The sequence below is a fragment of the Equus przewalskii genome, unplaced genomic scaffold, assembly GCF_037783145.1.
Source record: "Equus przewalskii isolate Varuska unplaced genomic scaffold, EquPr2 ChrUn-10, whole genome shotgun sequence".
In the NCBI taxonomy this organism is placed as follows: domain Eukaryota; kingdom Metazoa; phylum Chordata; class Mammalia; order Perissodactyla; family Equidae; genus Equus; species Equus przewalskii.
The window spans coordinates 4,451,322-4,469,673 of NW_027228747.1; the positions used below are offsets into that span (position 1 = coordinate 4,451,322).

Here is an 18,352-nt window from a genome sequence, read left to right on the forward strand (position 1 = left end):
TATGATTTGAGGATGCCATAATTTTCTGGAATCAATGACATCATCACTTTCCACTGCTTTCAAGAGAAGTGAAATTGACACTAAAATTTATTATTTGCCTTGAATTTATTATTTTCCTTGACATACTTTAAATGCCTTTCAGGTGGAGGCAATGCCTTCGCTGTGTTTGGTGTAAAGCCAGCTCATGCTTCGTCTCATGAATTCTCATAAATAGTTATTAACCCCAAAGAAACAAAAACAAATCACTTGTATCTTCATAAAATGGATTTTTATTGTAGTCATACATGGTTTCTCAGTGCCACAGAGAATTGCAATGTAGGGACACACAATTTCTGGATGGCTCTCTGCAGAAACATGCCGAGTTTTCAGAAATGAGTTGTGCAGGAACGTGGTTAATGAAAAGTAAAAGGGGTCAAGAGAAGAGAGAGTGTACAGCATGTGCATCAAACGATTACTTTTTAAAACTCCTCTAAGCTCTGATAACCCTTTTCTCAAGTAAGATCCCAACAAAATTCATCAGAAGCTGAAGTGATTGTGCTATACACAAGGAATACATGTAGTTATTTGATAAGGAAACCAAGAGAAAAGTGGGTTGGGATGGGCTCAGACTTATTTTCAACTCATCACTGGGAAACTTGGTATCTGTGCCAACAGTTCAGGAATCAGCAGGCTACCTGGAGATGGGTTTTAACAACAAGCACAAAACCCAAGGCTCTTCTCCAGCACTTCTGGTCAGCGGGGAAAGCCTGCAGTGAGGCAAGAGGGGAAGCTGCGCCATTCTCCTCACCATTTCATCTTCTGCTTGTTGACCTTGACATAACTTGAGAGCTCTCCTTATTTCGGCTGTGCAGTCCAGAAGCTAGAACTTCCTCTAGGAAACTGACCAGTAGATTTGAGGTTAATCAAAGGAAAAAACAAAAGCATCTTCAAAAATAGAATATCTTGTTCATGACATCTAAGTAGATAAAAAGATATCACGGACAGTATACAAGAAGTACTGGTCTGATATTTGGGTGCAGAATAGGAGCATCAGTGAGCACTAAAACATCCTGACTAGAAGGAGAGCCCCTCTGTGCTCTTGCCCAGGGTTCTCTCTGTCTTTTTTAGCATTAAGCTCTGAAGATCTGTTAAGACTAACATTTCAGGTTTGAAATTTCTAGTTAGGAACCCAGAATTTTTAAGGGCAAGACTACTGTACTAACTCAGAACCATGTCAGCACCTCTTAATACACTCTTGAAACTGCCTCAGAACTTGTATTGGCCTCTTGTCTCTTCCTTATCCAATCTATTCTCCAAAGTGGCAGTGGAGTGAATTTTCTAAAATGCAGATTATATCCTATTGCGTACTTTCCCCTCTTCTGTTTTAAAACCTTTCTTTTGCTCACAGAATAATGTACAGATTAAAATTCAAGGCCCTCTGTGATGCGGCCTAACAATAAGCAATATGTGTATTTATTTTGTTCTGAAACTGTTTTAAGCCATCTATGTATGTGTATACATATGTATGAAATAGATACTATTATCCTCATTTAAAAAATGAAGAAACCAAGCTATAGAGGGGTTAAGTGACTTGCCAAGGCCACAACAGCTAGCAAGTGGCTTAGCTGGGATTCAAACCCAGGCTCTAGAATGCAGGCCCTTCGGCAGCACACGATACCGCCTCTCACTTGTCTGGTTCCGTCTCCCACCACGCAGCCAATGTGCCCTCCACTCCCCTCACTGTTCCCTAAACATGTCATGAGCTTTCATACCTTTATGCTTTTGCTCTTATGATGTCCTATGTCTGAAATGATGGACTACTCTTCTTTGTCTGATAAAATCCTCTTTATCCTTTCAGGTTGAGGATTAAAAGTTGCCTTTTCTGTGAAGCCTTCCCAAACTCCTCCATGCTGAACTAATCACTCCCACCACTATGATCACTCGGTCCTGGTGCTATTTTAGCACTGTATTAGTATTAACTAGGCACTCTATATATTATTGTTGCCAAAATAGACTGTGAGCTCCTTAGGGTTGGGACTAAGACTTATTCAGCTTGCATCTCCACCACTTAGCACAGAAGCTGACACCTAGTAGGCAGCCAATAAAGGTATACTGAATAAATGAATTACTTAAAATAGTGACCGGTGGCGAGAGAGCCTTCTCTAAAAAACAGGAGTTTTGGGGGCAGTATTTGTAAGCAAGCGGGACTCATTCTCAGGAGACAGATCTATATAGCACACAGAAGGTTGGAGGAATGACCTGGTACCCTATTATTACCATTGTTTTGCAATTTTAGACCCGGAAGATTCTGGGCTTAGAGGATTTAAAGTTCAAACTCCTTTGCAAAAGAAAAAAATGGTGAAGTAGAGGGAAAGGAGTAGAAGCTAAAGTCATTTATTCCTCTGCCGAAATACAGGCACCTCTGTCTGGCTTGGCTTTTTGACCAGTTGGACTGAAGACACTTGGAGGTCACAAAACAAATGTCAGGAAAAGGGGCAGCATTGCTTTTTTGAAAGATAACACAAGAAGTCTTTGATTGGTGACGTTTAGTAAGAATAAAACAAAAGTGCCGGGAAAGCCTACAGGAATTTCTCAGGTGATCTGTGCTTCACTTCAGACTCTGCTACATGTGCAAAGGAAAGGTGTAACTTTCTGGAAACTATACTTAAAGATCCACCTCTGTGTATTAACAAGATCTTACTTTCTCCACTGCAAAGAGAAAACACTATTTATATTTGCCAAGCCTAATTTTGTATCCCAGGGCCATTGTGACTTTTTAAAACATCTCCATTTGGGGACTTTGATGAGTCACTGCAGAATGCTTTAAAAATTATGGGCGATGAACATATTTGTATCTGTACCCCAAATTTAGACTATGTTTAAAAACAACAAAAAAGAATACTCTTTCTTTTGTAGATTTGTTTAAAATCAGTCTCACTTAAAAAGCAAACTCAAAAATCCCCTTATCCTGTGGTACTATAATCCAATTCAATTCAGCTCAGTTCAATTCAGTTTGATGAGTGTTCACCGAGCATCCATTATGAAGTAGGCACTAAGCTAGTTGTACAAATGAACACTTGTTATGATTCCTACCTTTAAGGGGCTCTCAGTCAGAGACAGATACACAATCACAACTCAGTGTGAGACACGGTGTAACAGAGACGGTACCAGGAGCTAACCTAGTGGATTAATGCCATTGCTTGTCTTGGTTTGTGCAACAAAACCTCGACACCTTGGTGATCAAGGGTGCTTTCCCAACTATATGGAGAGAAGGAAGGTGACGGAAAAAGCCCTGATTTTAGAAAGTCAACTGCAGAAAGTCTTGCATCACATGTTGAAAAAGAAGTTTTTCCACTTTTAAGTCTTTGGTAAGGGACATTTCTAGGATTTTAAATTTTAATCACTAAAGTAATTGAGCTGAACAATTGTGTTCCTAAATAAAGCTATATCTTATAACAAAACCATATTCCTGTCTGTCTGTCTGTCTATCTCTTCCTCTTTTTTCACTATCTGTCTCTTCCTCTTTTTTCCTCTATCCATCTATCTATCTATCTCTCCCTCTTTTTTTCACTATACTCCACAGTTAGAAATTACATGTGAGTTTCCTATTATACCAAAGACACCAAAGGAATCTAGAATCAAATCTGATGAGTGATATAATGAAAAAGATGAATGGAATTTCTGGGGAGCAGGAAAACAGAAAAAGGTTTTCAGGAAAATAATGAGAAAAAAGCCCAAGGTATTTGCCTTAATGGAGTAATAAGCTTCTAATTAGAACCAAACACTTAGCTGGAGATGCTGGAAGATAGGAGTGGCTGAGAGAGAAGAATAGGATGGAACTTTTACTAGTTCAAAATACTGAAAACTCGCCTCTCAATTCCCACTGCTTTCAGTTTTCAGAGCTACTACTATGTTTCATACCTCTTTGCTTTTGCACATACTATTCTCTCTGCCTAGAAGGCTGCCCCATCCCTCTCACACTTTATCTAGTGGAACTATGCATCTTTTAAAACCCAGAGCTCACATTATCACTCCTCTAGGAATTCATTTAGCTACATATCTATTTTCCAGGTAAGTCTGCGAGCTATTTGAGGGCACAGGGAATACATGAATATACTTCTTTTGTGAAAGTTTTCAATAGTACACACAGAGCTCAACCTTCCTTGATCCTTCTTCTCCCCACCACTCTTTCCAGAGATAACAATTTGATCAACAAATATTTACTAAGTGCCTACTACATGCCAGGTGCTGTTCTAGAAGCTGTGAATACAGAAAAAAGCAAAGTAAAAAAACTCTGCCCTCACGGAACTTATATATTCCAATGGGGGAGGAAGGAAGATAAACAAAATTAAGAAGTAAAATATAATAATAAAAACACAACAGTAATAATGGTGAACACATATCACTTACTATATGTGAGGTAACGTTCCAATGAGATAGAAACTATCCCACTTGACAAAGAAATTGAGGCACAGAGAAATCAAAGTCTTACATCTCGAAAGTAACAGAGTTGGGATACAAACCCAGACAATCTGGCTTCAGAGTTTGTTCTCTTAACCATGACGCTACCCTGCTTCTCTCTAATATGCTAGATGAAGAAAATGCTATGGAGAAAAATAAAGCAGGTTTGAAGGAAAGTTGGAAGTGTTGTCGGTGGTGTGAGATTTTAAATACAGTGGTCAAGGAAAGTCTCACCGAGAAACTGACCTTTGAGCCAAGACCTGAATGAGGCAATGGAGCATATCTCTGAGGGAAGAGCAAGTACGAGGGGACCAAGGCCTGGTATCTTCAGGGAACAGAAAGGCGGCTGGTTGTGGCTGGAGTGAAGGGAGTGCAGTGTTGGGTAGTAAGAGATGAGATTAAAGATGGTAAGGAAGAGGATGGAGGGGAGTGTGAAGATGAGATCATGTAAGGCCTAGGAGGTTATTGTAAGGAATTTGATTTTTACTTTGAGTAAGACGGGAAACATCTGGAGGATTTTGCACAGAGATGTGACATGCCCTGAATTAAGAATTTTCACAGGATCATTCTACTGCTATATTGACAAGAGACTGTACAGGTCAAGAGATAGGCAGTTGTAATGAGGGTGGCATGGACAATAGATGGTGGCAGGGCAGTAGTGGCAAGAGGGCATCAGATTCTGGACATATTTTGAAGGGAAGGATCACAAGATTTACTGATGAATCAGGATGTAGGTGTGAGAGAAAGAGGGGAGTTAAGAAAAGACCAAGGTTTTTGGCCTAAGCAACTAGAAGAATGGATATGCAATTAACTGGTATGGGAAGTCTGAGGGAGGGCTATGTTTAGGAAGAAATATCAGATGCTTGGTTTTGATTATGTTAAATACGGATGTTTATTAGACATTGAAGTGAAGTGTCAAGTAGACAGATGGACATACAAATCTGGAGTTTGGGGGAGAAGTTCGGACTAGAAACAGTGGTTCTCAGCGGGAAAGGGTATGATTTTATCCCCAGCGGACATTTGGCAATGTCTGGAAGCATTTTTGGTTGTCATAACTGGTGGAGTGCTACTGGCATCTAGTTTGTAGACACCAGGAATGTTGCTGAATATTCTGCAATGCGCAGGACGGTTTCCCACAACAAAGAATTATCTGACCCCAAATACCAATTGCGCCGAGGTTGAGAAACTCTGAATTAGAGATACGAATTTGGGAGTCATTAGTGGATATAATTTAAAGCCACAATACCGGATGTGATTGCCAAGGGAGTGGGTGTGTATAGATAGAGAAGAAAAGAGGTAGTCCAAGGACAGAGTTCCAGAGAATCCAAAAATAGGAGAAATGAACAAAAGAGACAGAGAAGGAATGGCCAGTGAGGTAAGAGGACGAGGAGAGTATAGTTTCTGGAAGCTAAGTGATAAAAGTGTTTCAAAGCCAAGGGACTGATCAACTGTGTCAAATACTACTGATATGTCAAGAAAATGAGCGCTAAAAGTTGACTCTAGACTTAGCTATGAGGAAGTCCCAGGGACCACAACAAGAGCAATTTTGAGGAGGGGATGGAAGCCTGAATGGAGTAGCTTAAGTGCAGAGGTGAGGTTTAATATGTGGGTTTAAGAGAACATGTAAGAAGAGGAATTAGAGACAGTGAGTATAAATAATTCTTGAAGAATTTTGCTATAAAAGAGAACAGAGAAATGGTACAGAACTTGGAAAGAGATAGGAGGTTTATAGAGGGTCTTTAACAATGGGAGAGAAAGCAGCATGTTTTGGGGCTGGCCCCATGGCATAATGGTTAAGTTCGATGTGCTCTGCTTCGGCAGCCTGGGTTTGTGGGTTTGGACCCTGGGCGCGGACCTACACCACTCGTTAGCCATGATGTGGTGGCGACTCACATACAAAATAGAGGAAGATTGGGACAGATGTTAGCTCAGGGCTAACTTGCCTCAAGCACAAAAAGAGGAGGATTGGCAACGGATGTTAACTCGGGGCTAATCTTCCTCAGAAAAAAAAAAAACCCAACAAAACAAAAAAAATCTCCAGCATCTTTCTATGCTTCTATGAATGATCCAATAGAGTGGAAAAACCAGTTTAGGAGAGGAGTGAGTTTGGAGTGATATCCTGGAGTAGGTGAGGGGATGGGATCTGGCTCCCGAGAGGAAGGACTGGGCTTAGCTAGGAGCATTGATCCACCGTGACGCAATGGAAGGCAGAGGGTAGCACGGCAATGAGAGCTGTGGAAGTTCTCTTCTAATGGCTTCTCTTAGCAGTTAATGCATATCTTGAGTAATATCTTCTTGATCTGTATAAAGAATCCTTAGTATAAAGTAGATGTTGAATTGTTTGCTGAATGAATACATGAATCAGATTCATACTGTTTCAAGAAGTTAAGACTCCAGCTTAAATGTTACCTATTGTGCTAAATTTTTCCTAAATATCCAACAGCAATTTTATTAGAAGCAAGGCAAAAGGTTGGCATTCGACATCTCTGTCTGAAAATACTAGGAATCTCATCACAGAGGTCATCCTGCTCTTCACTAGATGTATACTTTACCCATGAAGAACCTCTCAGTATTTCTCAAATGTGCTATACCTTTTTTTCCCTCCTGTCCTTTACCATGCTGTTTCCTCAGTCCTGACTGCCCTTTCTTTCTATGGAAATCCAACTTATTCTGTAAGGTCTAGCTCAAATGCTGTCTCCTCTGTGAAGACTTTCTTGATTAGCCTGCCAAAATCAATTATTTCTATTTAGGATCCACTTTATTTAACTTACACACATTAACACTTCTCAAGTTTTTGTACCTAAAAACCCCTAGCAACAGAAGAGAAAGAATTTATTAGTCTTGAGGGTATAATCCAAATTGGTTTACCAGCTTATACCTTTCTTTGAAGTCTGGTATTATGTTTTAAAAATGCATAACAATTTTATGTTATTTTTCATAAAAGAACCTTTTAAATTTTGACATGAACATATTTTAAGGTACTTATCAGTTACATTGTTTAGTTCTACCCCTGAACATCCCCCCACATGAGAAGAAAATAAACACTTCAAAAGATGTGTCATGTTTATTTTGTACCTTTGTGTATCCCTGGGACTAATCATATCCTAATTTGAGAAATACAGATTTGTTTGACTCCCCCAGTGGCCCATAGGATCACTAAAGATGGGGACATCTTTTTTCTTTGTATTTTACCCCTGCCTTAAAGCAGCTACTTAATAAATATCTTCCCTCTTGCTCCCAAACAATAAAATGATATCATTCTATCAATATCCTTGGCTCACGTTTCTTCTTGCTGCTCTTTGATAGAAGTAACAGTAAACAAAACAAAACAAAAACTCAATGACTCAAATGTCTGTGGACAGGTGAATGGAGAAGTAAACTGTGGTGTGCTCACACAATGGAATGTTATACAGCACTGAAAAATGAATGAACAAGGTTACATGGAATAATATAGATGAATCTCAGAAGCAATGTTTAATGAGAAAGGTAAGATACCATTTTGTATAAAGCTCAAAAATAAGCAAAACTAAACAATGTATTATTTAGAAATACATAGATAAGTGATAAAAATATTACTCTCCCCCAACAAAGCAAGGGAACTAACCAGAAAATTTAGGATAGTGCTTACTTGTTGTAGGGAGATAAGGGATGTAATTGGAGCAGAACACACAGATCCACATTATGGGCAATTTTTGAGTCCCTGAGTTAGGGGAAGGATTCAAGGGTGTTCATTATATTACTTTCTAACTTATATGTTACATATATTCTTCTATAAATATCAAATATTATATTAGAATACAGTAAATAAAAAGAAAGCTGAAGACTTTTCTTTACTCTGGAGTTTCTTAGAATCTTTAACATGCTGTGAATTGTGTCTTTCCAGGAAAAGGATACAGTGTTTCCCAAACTTAGTCGGCTATAGACCCTTTTTTAATGGAATACCTTGCAATATCTCCCCAAACAAATTTTCTATAGAACCGACCTTGGGAAACACTCAATTAAGATATAAAATATTCCCTTGATTATAACCAATTCCATTGAGGTTACTTTATCCTATGACACTATCTTACCAACAATGTAACTGCCTATTAAAAAATGTAGCTACTGCTTCTTAGTTCCCACTTTAGTACTGGACACCTGATTTATGAAAAAACAAAAAGCAAAGCAAAACACAACAAATAAACAGGAGCCCTTGGCCCTATTTCCTATCCCACTGAGAAGAAATAGTACAAAAAAGCAATCAACTGGATTCTGCATGTCTCCAGCATTGTGCATATATCATTCAGTGGAGGACCATGTGAGCAGAAGGGATTACCCCCATAGTCCACAGGGCAAAAGGTGGATTCCTCAGGGACAGAACTGCCTGTAATATCAGTTACACAGAGGATGGAAAGGAGGTTATCGTCTGAGAATAAAAAGAGCTATAGATGTACTTTCTCACCACCATTCAAGACCGCATCAGTTTGTCAGAGCAACCACAACTACAGGAGTAGAACAGTGGCCACCAGAAAAAAAATACGAGAAACAAAGCCCCAAATAACCTAACTGTAGAAAGCATGGACACTGAAGACTCTGGGTAAGTCTATTAATTATAGATGTGCTGACCCTGGGGGCCTCAAAGGGGACATTTTAAGTGAGCACAAATGGAAACTGAGCTACTAAAATTTTTTCTCCTCACAGACCACAAAGGTCATCTGGTGATTGGACTACCTTCACAGTAAATTTTATCACTGCCCCAGTATATTCATACCTGAGATAATAATATAATTCTGGGGGCCGGCCCTGTGGCTGAGTGGTTGAGTTCGGGTGCTCCGCTTTGGAGGCCCAGGGTTTTGCTGGTTCAGATCCTGGGCACAGACATGGCACCGCTCATCAGGCCATGCTGAGGTGATGTCCCACATGCCACAACTAGAAGGACCCGCAACTAAAATATACAACTATGTACTGGGGGGAGTTGGGGAAAAAAAGAAAAAAAAAAGACGATTGGCAACAGTTGCTGGCTCAGGTACCGGTCTTTAAAAAAAAAAAAAAAAAAAAAAAAAATATATATATATATATATATAATTCTGTTCTTGAATTATTTTAAAGTAAGGGTTTTCAAAACAAGTGATTTGGAGGTATGGGTGATAACAGAGGTGGCAGTGATGAATATCTATACTTTTTTTACTTTATTCCCCCAAATCTAATAGTAATAATACAGCAGCAACAACTAACATTTATTGAGTGCTTACCCTGTGTCAGATTCTCCTCTAAGCATTTTATATACTTAATATCACCCAAACATCACAACAATGATATGAAGGAGCTATTATCACCTCCATTTTACAGTTGAGAAAACAGAGGCACAAAAGTTAAATACTTTGCCTAAAGTGATACAAGTAGACACATGGCAAAACTGGGATTTGAAAAAGGTAGTCTGGCACTGGAGCCCATGCTCTTCATTGCTACGCTGCACTGCCTCTTAAAAGATCAAAGGGTACCAAAAGGTGATTTACAAATAGCTTCCATTCGATCCCAGAAGCTCTCATGATAATCCTAGTGAAAGAAGATACGTTCTGAGGGATGCATCATTTAACTGGCGAGGGTAATACAGTCTTGGCAGAGAAAAGACAACTCAGGGCTGTGCTGAGGATAATCAACTAGATACTTTACTACTTGATAAGCCCAGTGGCATCAGGTTGATGACTTTTTAAAATTTGTGGAACATTTTTTTCTGATCATTAAAAAACAGAAATGTAGATAATATAGGAAATGAAGTAAACGAGTCACTTTTGTGTCACTACATAGAGTTATCATTTTTGAGCTCTTCCTTTCATTTTTAAGTTTTTATTGTTTAACTGACAAATCCTGAAACAACTATGCAAATACTGTATTGAGCCTCACATACTACACAAAAAGGCATATCCTATAAATTTGTAAGAGGTAACATTTTCCAAAACGCAACATTCTAGCTGCGAGAAACATAAATCCATCCAATCTAGCTTAAGCAAAAGAAAAAAGCGTACTAGACGGGGTGGGCTCTATCACTGAACCAATGTCAGAAGATCAGTGCCTCATCAAGGCCTGAAATCTAGAACCGGAGGATGCTTTGAAACCAGACAGTATCTACCCCTCTGACTTTCTTGTTCCCATTTCTGTCTCTCTCATTTACTGGTCTCTTCTTTTAGCTTCACACTGTTTATCTGCTTCTTTCCTCTTTCTCTACATTGAAGTTGAAGCAAACTGTTTTTTAACCAACCTTCTCCATACAAATTGATGATTTTTAAATTTAAGTTTATTTATTTTTAAAAGGTTTTATTTTTTTCCTCTTTCTCCCCAAAGCCCCCCGGTACATAGTTGTATATTCTTCGTTGTGGGTCCTTCTAGTTGTGGCACGTGGGGCGCTGCCTCAGCGTGGTCTGATGAGCAGTGCCATGTCTGTGCCCAGGATTCGAACCAATGAAACACTGGGCCACCTGTAGCAGAGCGCGCGAACTTAACCACTCCGCCACGGGGCCAGCCCCTAAGTTTATTTTTAAGAATCAGGAGCAGCAAACCTCAGTCTTGGCATGAGCGTGGTCTGAAGGTATAAACTGGTAAAATTTTTCTGCCTGGCAAATTAGTAATTTAGCATTTTAGAAGTGTTTATTTTCTCTGATGCAGTAATTTCATCTCAACATTGCTAGCGGCACATAGAATCTAGGATCATACAACTTTGAGCTTGAATTCCAGTTTTGCACTTCCCTTGCTATATGATCTAAGGCAAATTACTGAATTTTTCCATGTTCCAGTTTCTTCACTTGAAAATTGGGATCACAGCAATATTATCTCTTGAATCATGAAGATTAAATGAGACGATAAATGTAATGAAGTCAGCAGACTGTCTGGCTTGCAGTATATGCTCACTTATTATTATTCCAAGTGAACAGTTGGACAAGTGTGGAAAGATTTATACAAAATGTTTATTATACTGTTTTGTTTTGTTCACCACTGTATATCTAGTCTCAAGATAGTTCCTAGAATAAAGTAGGTACTCAATAAGTATTTGTTCAGTGAACAAAAAACTGAGAATTGGTTAAATAAATTGTGGTATACATAACAGAATGCTACTCAGGCATTAAAAATGACATATATAAGTATTTTCACTGAAAGTACACGTACAGTATATTCTCTTACTTAAAAATATACATGTATACATTAATAGAAAAAGGTCTAAAAGGCTATACATCAAGATGTTGACATTTCCTATGCTGGGATGGTGGCAGTGTAAATATTTTATCTTCTTTTTTGCTTAGCTGTATTTAAATTTTGTGATGGAAAGCTATTTCTAATTTAAAAAAAATATGCTCCAATGCACTAATAAGTTGGGATCGGGGGACATACCCATATTTGAATCTTGGATTAAATCCGGTTTTTTAAAAAAGCATCTTATTAGAGTTATTCATTTACATGCCTATTTTGCCATTGGACATTGAGATTCTTAAAAGATATAGAACATGTCTTCATCTTTCTAGTACTTAGCACAGAACCTTACACATAATCAGCAGTCAGTCAGTGCTGTCAGTGATAGGTGACACACTCCATCACAGCTCTTGCAAAGTGGTGTCTGCCACTTTGGTCACAGGAGGAAAGCAAACTCCCCCTAAAATCTCTACAAAGATGGTGGTGATTCCAACAGTTTTAAAGCTGATCCTGAAATACCCATAAATGAAGAAGAACGTCCTCTAGAGTCCTCTTCCTTTGAAATGCAAATTCTGTCACAGGATCCTAATTTTTCTGTAAATAATTCAGAGATCGAACCAACTTGTGGTTACAGGAGAAGGTCCAAGTTTCTAGTGTTACTTGTTTAGGTACAAATCTATAAAGTACCTGTTGATAAGATGAATCAGCCCCCTCCCAGCTTCAAATTTACGTACAGAAATTCAAAATGCCAACTGTTTTCTAAGCGCCAAACTGTACTCTACAAAAACCACTAACATCACTGATTGTCAGAATGATTATCAACACTTAGGCATCATCTCAGGTAGTGATGAAACTAACAGCTGCCACTAATTTATCAAGTTCATAGTTTTTATTCTAAGACTAACACTGTCTTAAATCTTATTCTTAATTATCTTTGGATGACAAAAATCTTAAAACTAAATGATTCCTCACTTTTGTACTATTTTTTCCTGCTTTGGCTTACAATATTTCTTAGTAGGAAGAAAGCTTCACAAATTGTCCATTTGGCAAAAACATATTTTGCCTACCTTATAAATTTATAAGCAAGAGATTTTAAAAAAATCATAGCTGGATAAATATTCCTAATATATTATTTCAACTGAGTGCTTCAGGTCCCCAGACTGGAAACAAGGTCTCTGAGTTCAATTCCAGCTTTGCCACTTATTAGCTCTGTGACTTCGGACAAGGTACTTAACGTCTCTAAACCTCAATCTCCTCATTTGAAAACTGAGGTTATTGACAATAATAAATATATCTACCACATTGGGTCATTATGAGAATTAAACAAAATTGAATGGGTAAAGCAGCCCTATGCAATAGAAATGTAAAGCAAGTTACAAATGTGAGCTGCCACGTAATTTTAAATGTTCTGGCAACCACGTTAAAAAGGGAAAAAGAAATAGGTAAAATTAATTTTAATAGCATATTTGATTTGACCCATATATCCCAAGTATTATCAACTTTAAAAAATTATTAATGAGATATTTTACACTTTTTTGGGTACTAAGTCTTTGAAATCCAATATGTATTTTAGACTTGTAGCACACCTCAAATTGGACTGGTCACATTTCAGGTGCTCAATAGTTACATGTGGCTACTGGCTACCTTACTGGATATGGATAGCACAGGTATAAAGTATTACAACAGTGTCTAGCACATAGTATGTGCTAAATACATTTTAGTTCTTAGTATCATCATAACCTCCCTCCTAGGAATTGCTACGATTGGTGTTTCTCAAAGCACATGACTCAATACCAGCTAATATCAGGTGGTTCTAAGGCATGGCATTAAATAACACTGAATTACATAGTGAGAAAACTATTCCTTTTTTAATTATCTTTTTATCTTCCTGACTATAGCAAGGAAAAAGTGTTAGTTTTGTACTATAGTGCTTTGTTTTTAAAAATTTTATTGTATTTTTGGTGAGGAAGATTGGCCCTGAGCTAACATCTGTTGCCAATCTTCCTCTTTTTTCTTTTTCTCCCCAAAGCCCCAGTGCATAGCTGTACATCCTAGTTGAAGGTCATTCTAGTTCTTCTATGTGGGATGCTGCCACAGCATGGCTTGATGAGTGGTGTGTAGGTCCGTGCTCAGGATCTCAACTGATAAACCCCAGGCTGCCGAAGCAGAGCGTGTGAACTCAACCACCCAGCTATGGGGCCAGCCCCTAAAAATTTTATTTTTTTTATTGAGATACAATTCATAGACAATAAAACTTAACCATTTTAATGGTATCATTTTTTTCCCCCTGAGGAAGATTTGCCCTGAGCTAACATCAGTTGCCAATCTTCCTCTTTTTTTTGTATGTGAGCCACGGCCAGAGCATGGCCACTGACAGATAAGTGGTGTAGGTCGTTGTGCAGGAACCCAACCTGGGCTGCTGAAGCGGAGCATGCCAAACTTAACCACTAGGCCACCTGGGCTGGCTCTTAAGGCTATCATTTGATGATTTTAACAAATGCATATAGTTGTGTAACCATTTCCTCAATCAAGATACAGAACAGTTCCATCATCTGAGCCAGGGCTTCCTAAAAATCAAGAAGCTAACAAAAACCTCAACAATAACAAGACCCCATACCTTTGAATACATAATATCAAATTGTTTTCCAGAAAAGTTATACCAATTTACACTTCTACTAGCAATATTTGAGACTGCCTCACTGCACATTAATCTTAAGGAAATAATCAGAGATGGGACAAGAGTTTATCAACATACAAGACATTTATTGCAGCATTATTATATCAAATAAAAAACTGTAAACAATCTAAATGGCCAATATCAACGGTTAAATAGACACATTCTTAAAATTGACATTATATAGCCATTAAGATTATTTTAAATAGTTTTTAGTAACATGGAAAATGTTCTCGATATAATTAAAAGTGAGAAAAACAAGTGTAAAATTGTATAGACAATGTGATTTTAATTACATCAAAAACAAAACATAAAACAAACAAAACTCAAAAACCATTAGGCAAAGAAAAAAAAGTTTAGGAGGAAGTACACCAAAATATTAACAGTGGTTAGCTGAGTTGTCGTATCATAAACGATTTTTACTTTTATATTTAATTTTTTTATTACAATGAGGATAAGTTACTTAGGGGGAAAACGCCTATTTTTCTTCATCTATCTTGGCCAGTTAGAGAGAAAAGAATTGAAAAATGGGACCATTAACTATTGTGCAGGCTTATAGCTAATGAGGCTTTAAATGAATCCAGTAGTATTACAGAGAACCTACTATATGTAGTCAGTATTTTTGGCATGAAAGGGAATCTGACAGTAAGGGGATTGTTGATCTGGGGTTACCTTCTAGCAGGATACATCTTCCTCCTTGTCAAAAGTCTTAGGAAGTACTGAAGTGACAGCACTTGTGGCTAAAACGCCCTCTTCACCTACAGCTCAGGCGGGCCTCAGGCAACGGGCAGCACCGTTGGCTAATACATTCACCTTAGCTTCCTTTTCTTCTCCACTTCTATCCTGAATTCCGAGAAGACAGAGGGATTTCTTCTATTGTGAGAACAATTCCATTCATCTGGGTCTGGTTCTTGGCCTCTCAGCTCACATACCTAACTTCAAGTGTCACTTGCTGCCAGCAGGGACTAGAACTCTTTAATATTGAGTGACTTATGAAGTGATACAAGCCAGCTCAAAATGCGAACCAAGATGCTCATTTATATGCAAAGTAGGATCATGTGCTTCAGAAGCACAACTAGAATAATGGCTCCGTTCATTTTGAACATTTAAGAGAAATAATACTTCTCCTAATTCACATTAGCTTTGATAGCCAGGGTGATCCTGCTAAAATATGTCACATGTCATGGTTCTGCTCAAAACTCTACAATACACACAAGAAGGTGTACACAAATGTTTATAGCAGCATTATTCATAACAGCCATAGGTAGAAACAACTCAAATGTCCATCACTGACAAACGGATAAACAAAATATGGTATATGCATACAATGAAAATATTATTCAGTTGTAAAAAATAATGAAGTATTGAGATAGGCTACAACATAGATGAACCTTGAAAACATTATACTAAGTAAAGAAAACCACTCACAAAAGACTATATATTTTATATGAAATGTCCAGAACAGGGAAATCCATAGAGACAGAAAGTAGATGAGCAGTTGCTTAGGGCTAAGGGGGAGAGGAATTCTTTCTGAGCTGATGAAAATGTTCTAAAATTGACTGTGGTGATGGTTGCACTATCCGTAAATATACTAAAAACCAGTGAATCGTATACTTTCAAGAGGTGAATTGTATGGTATGTTACAGCTGTTAAAAATAACCCCAAACCCAGGCCAGCCCTGGTGGCCTAGCAGTTAAGTTCAGCATGCTCCACTTCAGCGGCCCAGGTTCAGTTCCTGAGCAGGGACCTACACCACTCATCTGTCAGTGGCCATGCTGTCGTGGTGGCTCACATAGAAAACAAGAGGAAGATTGGCAACAGATGTTAGTTCAGGGCGAATCTTCCTCAGCAAAAAAAAAAAAAAAAAAAAAAAGGAAAAAAAGAACCTAAATCCTACAATGCTAACTCACAGTGAAAACCAGTCCTCCAGCAGTCTAGGTCCTCCACCGTCAGGCCCCAGATCCCTCTCTACTGCATTTCCCTTTACTTTTCCTCTTGCTCATTCCACCCCAGGCTCTCCAGTCTCCTTGGACACACTGCATGATCTGCCTTAGGATACAGCTCTTGCTGTGCCTGGGATGCTCTTCTCCCTGTCAGTTTGGCTCACTCCTTCACCTCCTGCAAGTCTCTGCTCAAATCTCTTCTTAATGAGGCCTTTTCTGACACCATACTGAGTAGTGTGACTTACCCCTGCTGCCCCCATGTACTGCTGATTTCCCTTTACCCTGCTCTGCTTTATTCTCCCATAGCATTTATTACCTTCTGATTTTCTTATTTATTAAGTTTGTTATTTATTTCTGTCTTCCTCTGCATTAAAATGTAAGCTTCATGAGGGTTAGGATCTTTGTTTAATTCGTGGAGGTATCCCAATGCTCTGTAAACATTTGCTGAATGAGTGAAAGAACTATTGACTTTATGCTGTTCTCATTTGTACAATAAATATTTATCTATTCTAGAACTCATTACTAGGGAAATATGACTTCTGAGTGTTCCACACAGATGTTGGTGAAAATATCTGTGGTGCTATAGAATAACTCATGTCATCTATAATTCTTAGAAGTTGAAATTTGACTTATTTCCCCCAACTGAGGATATATTAGGCCAGTATGACAGAGACAAACAAACAGGGAAGTAGTAAGAGAGGGAAGTAATTCCATAAGAAGGGCAAACCTGGAGACAGGAGATGACAGCCTGCACACTGCAAACCTGCACGGCTGCCAGAGACATGATGGACTGATTGCTTGGGCACGCCCTTGCGTATGTCCAGGTCTGAATCCACTACCCAGAACCTTTTTCAAGGCAGGTTCTCTGCCTTCAAAAAGCATGAAAGTTATGCCTTTAAAGAGGTCCCTGTGATTGGTTATTATCTTTCATTTCTTTGTATTTCATTATGCACAAAAGAAGAAGAGAAAACAATACAAAATTCATAGTAAACTTCATTTGGCTATGGAGAGAGAAGAAAATATTGACAGCCTCTCTTTACTCAGAAGGCAATTTTATTAAGAATGTTGCTAAGGAGATAATTAGCTTCTGCAAAGTTCCTTGGTGTCTTAGTAGCAAATACACGCCTTCTATTTTAAATAGTGTTTAATCTAAACAAAGATTAACTACAACTGCACCTGATCAGAGCAGGCGCTATAGAAACAAATCATATAACTCCAGAAAGCCTGTAGAACTCTGCTTCATTGTCACCAGTGATTGAATCAGTGAAAAATATTGTCACAAAAGAACTGTTTTAAAGAAATAAGGTACTTAAGAAAGAGCAGCTTAAATTATAACTTTGAATGGCAAGTTGAATTTCAGATTCAACTAATGTATATTTCCTTTTAAAATCTAAGGGACGTATATCTTCAGGCACCTTCTGGCTTAAGATGAAACTTACTTATAAACAGGCCCAGGTGAGAGATCACCAAAATTTACATTCATTTCTGGAAATATACCAGGGAGGGAAGGAAAGAATTGCTTCCTATTCTTTATTTTTTGGTATTGTCTACAACTAAGATTTTATTTCAATTCACAGTAAAGCCAACTTCACTGTACTTTAGAAATAGAAGGTATCCCAGGATGAAGTTGTTAAAATTGCTATCTAAGAGGTAAGGGTACACATAATTTTCTAGGATGCAGGAGACCAACTGACCTACCTACCTATTACATTCAGTATCTTGCTCCAAATCATAAACTAGTAAGTGGTGGTGCTGGAATCTGATTACAGAATAAATCTGTAGTGATCTCAGATTTTATTTAAGAGATCAGAGAAATCAAGTGACCTGTGTCTCAGAGATATCCTGCATTAGGCATTTCCCACTCTGGAAGGATAGTTGCTTCTATATCAGCACATCAAGTGCCAGCTCCAAGATGATTTCTTTCCTATTCATTGGGACAGCCACTAAGCCAAATCCTTGTGGGGCAGCCCATGCCATATTCTACATGATTCCAAGTATAAAAGAGTGTACTTATCAGGGCACATCTAAAAGTATACTCTGTTCCCGATTGCCATATTCTCTCAAAATACTACTTCTGTGCTGTAGCGCTCCTGAGGTCACAGCTGTGTCTTTGTCACTTATTGCTTAGGACTTT

The 18,352-nt window shown here is 38.3% G+C and overlaps 1 protein-coding gene across 4 annotated transcripts in view; it reads right to left on the reverse strand.

Moving 5' to 3' along the window:
• Nucleotides 1–246: 246 nt before the first annotated feature.
• Nucleotides 247–18,352, reverse strand: part of VPS45 (vacuolar protein sorting 45 homolog) — a 60,829-nt gene continuing 42,723 nt past the window's right edge. For 2 of the 4 annotated variants that reach the window (XM_008514884.2, XM_008514886.2), the window contains one exon: nucleotides 247–879. In XM_008514884.2, coding sequence (XP_008513106.1) covers nucleotides 792–879 — 88 coding nt within the window. In that variant the 3' untranslated portion in view covers nucleotides 247–791. Of the gene's footprint in view, nucleotides 880–13,836; nucleotides 15,119–18,352 lie in introns of those variants that run through there. The other 2 variants (XM_070607173.1, XM_008514885.2) reach the window with 1 other exon arrangement.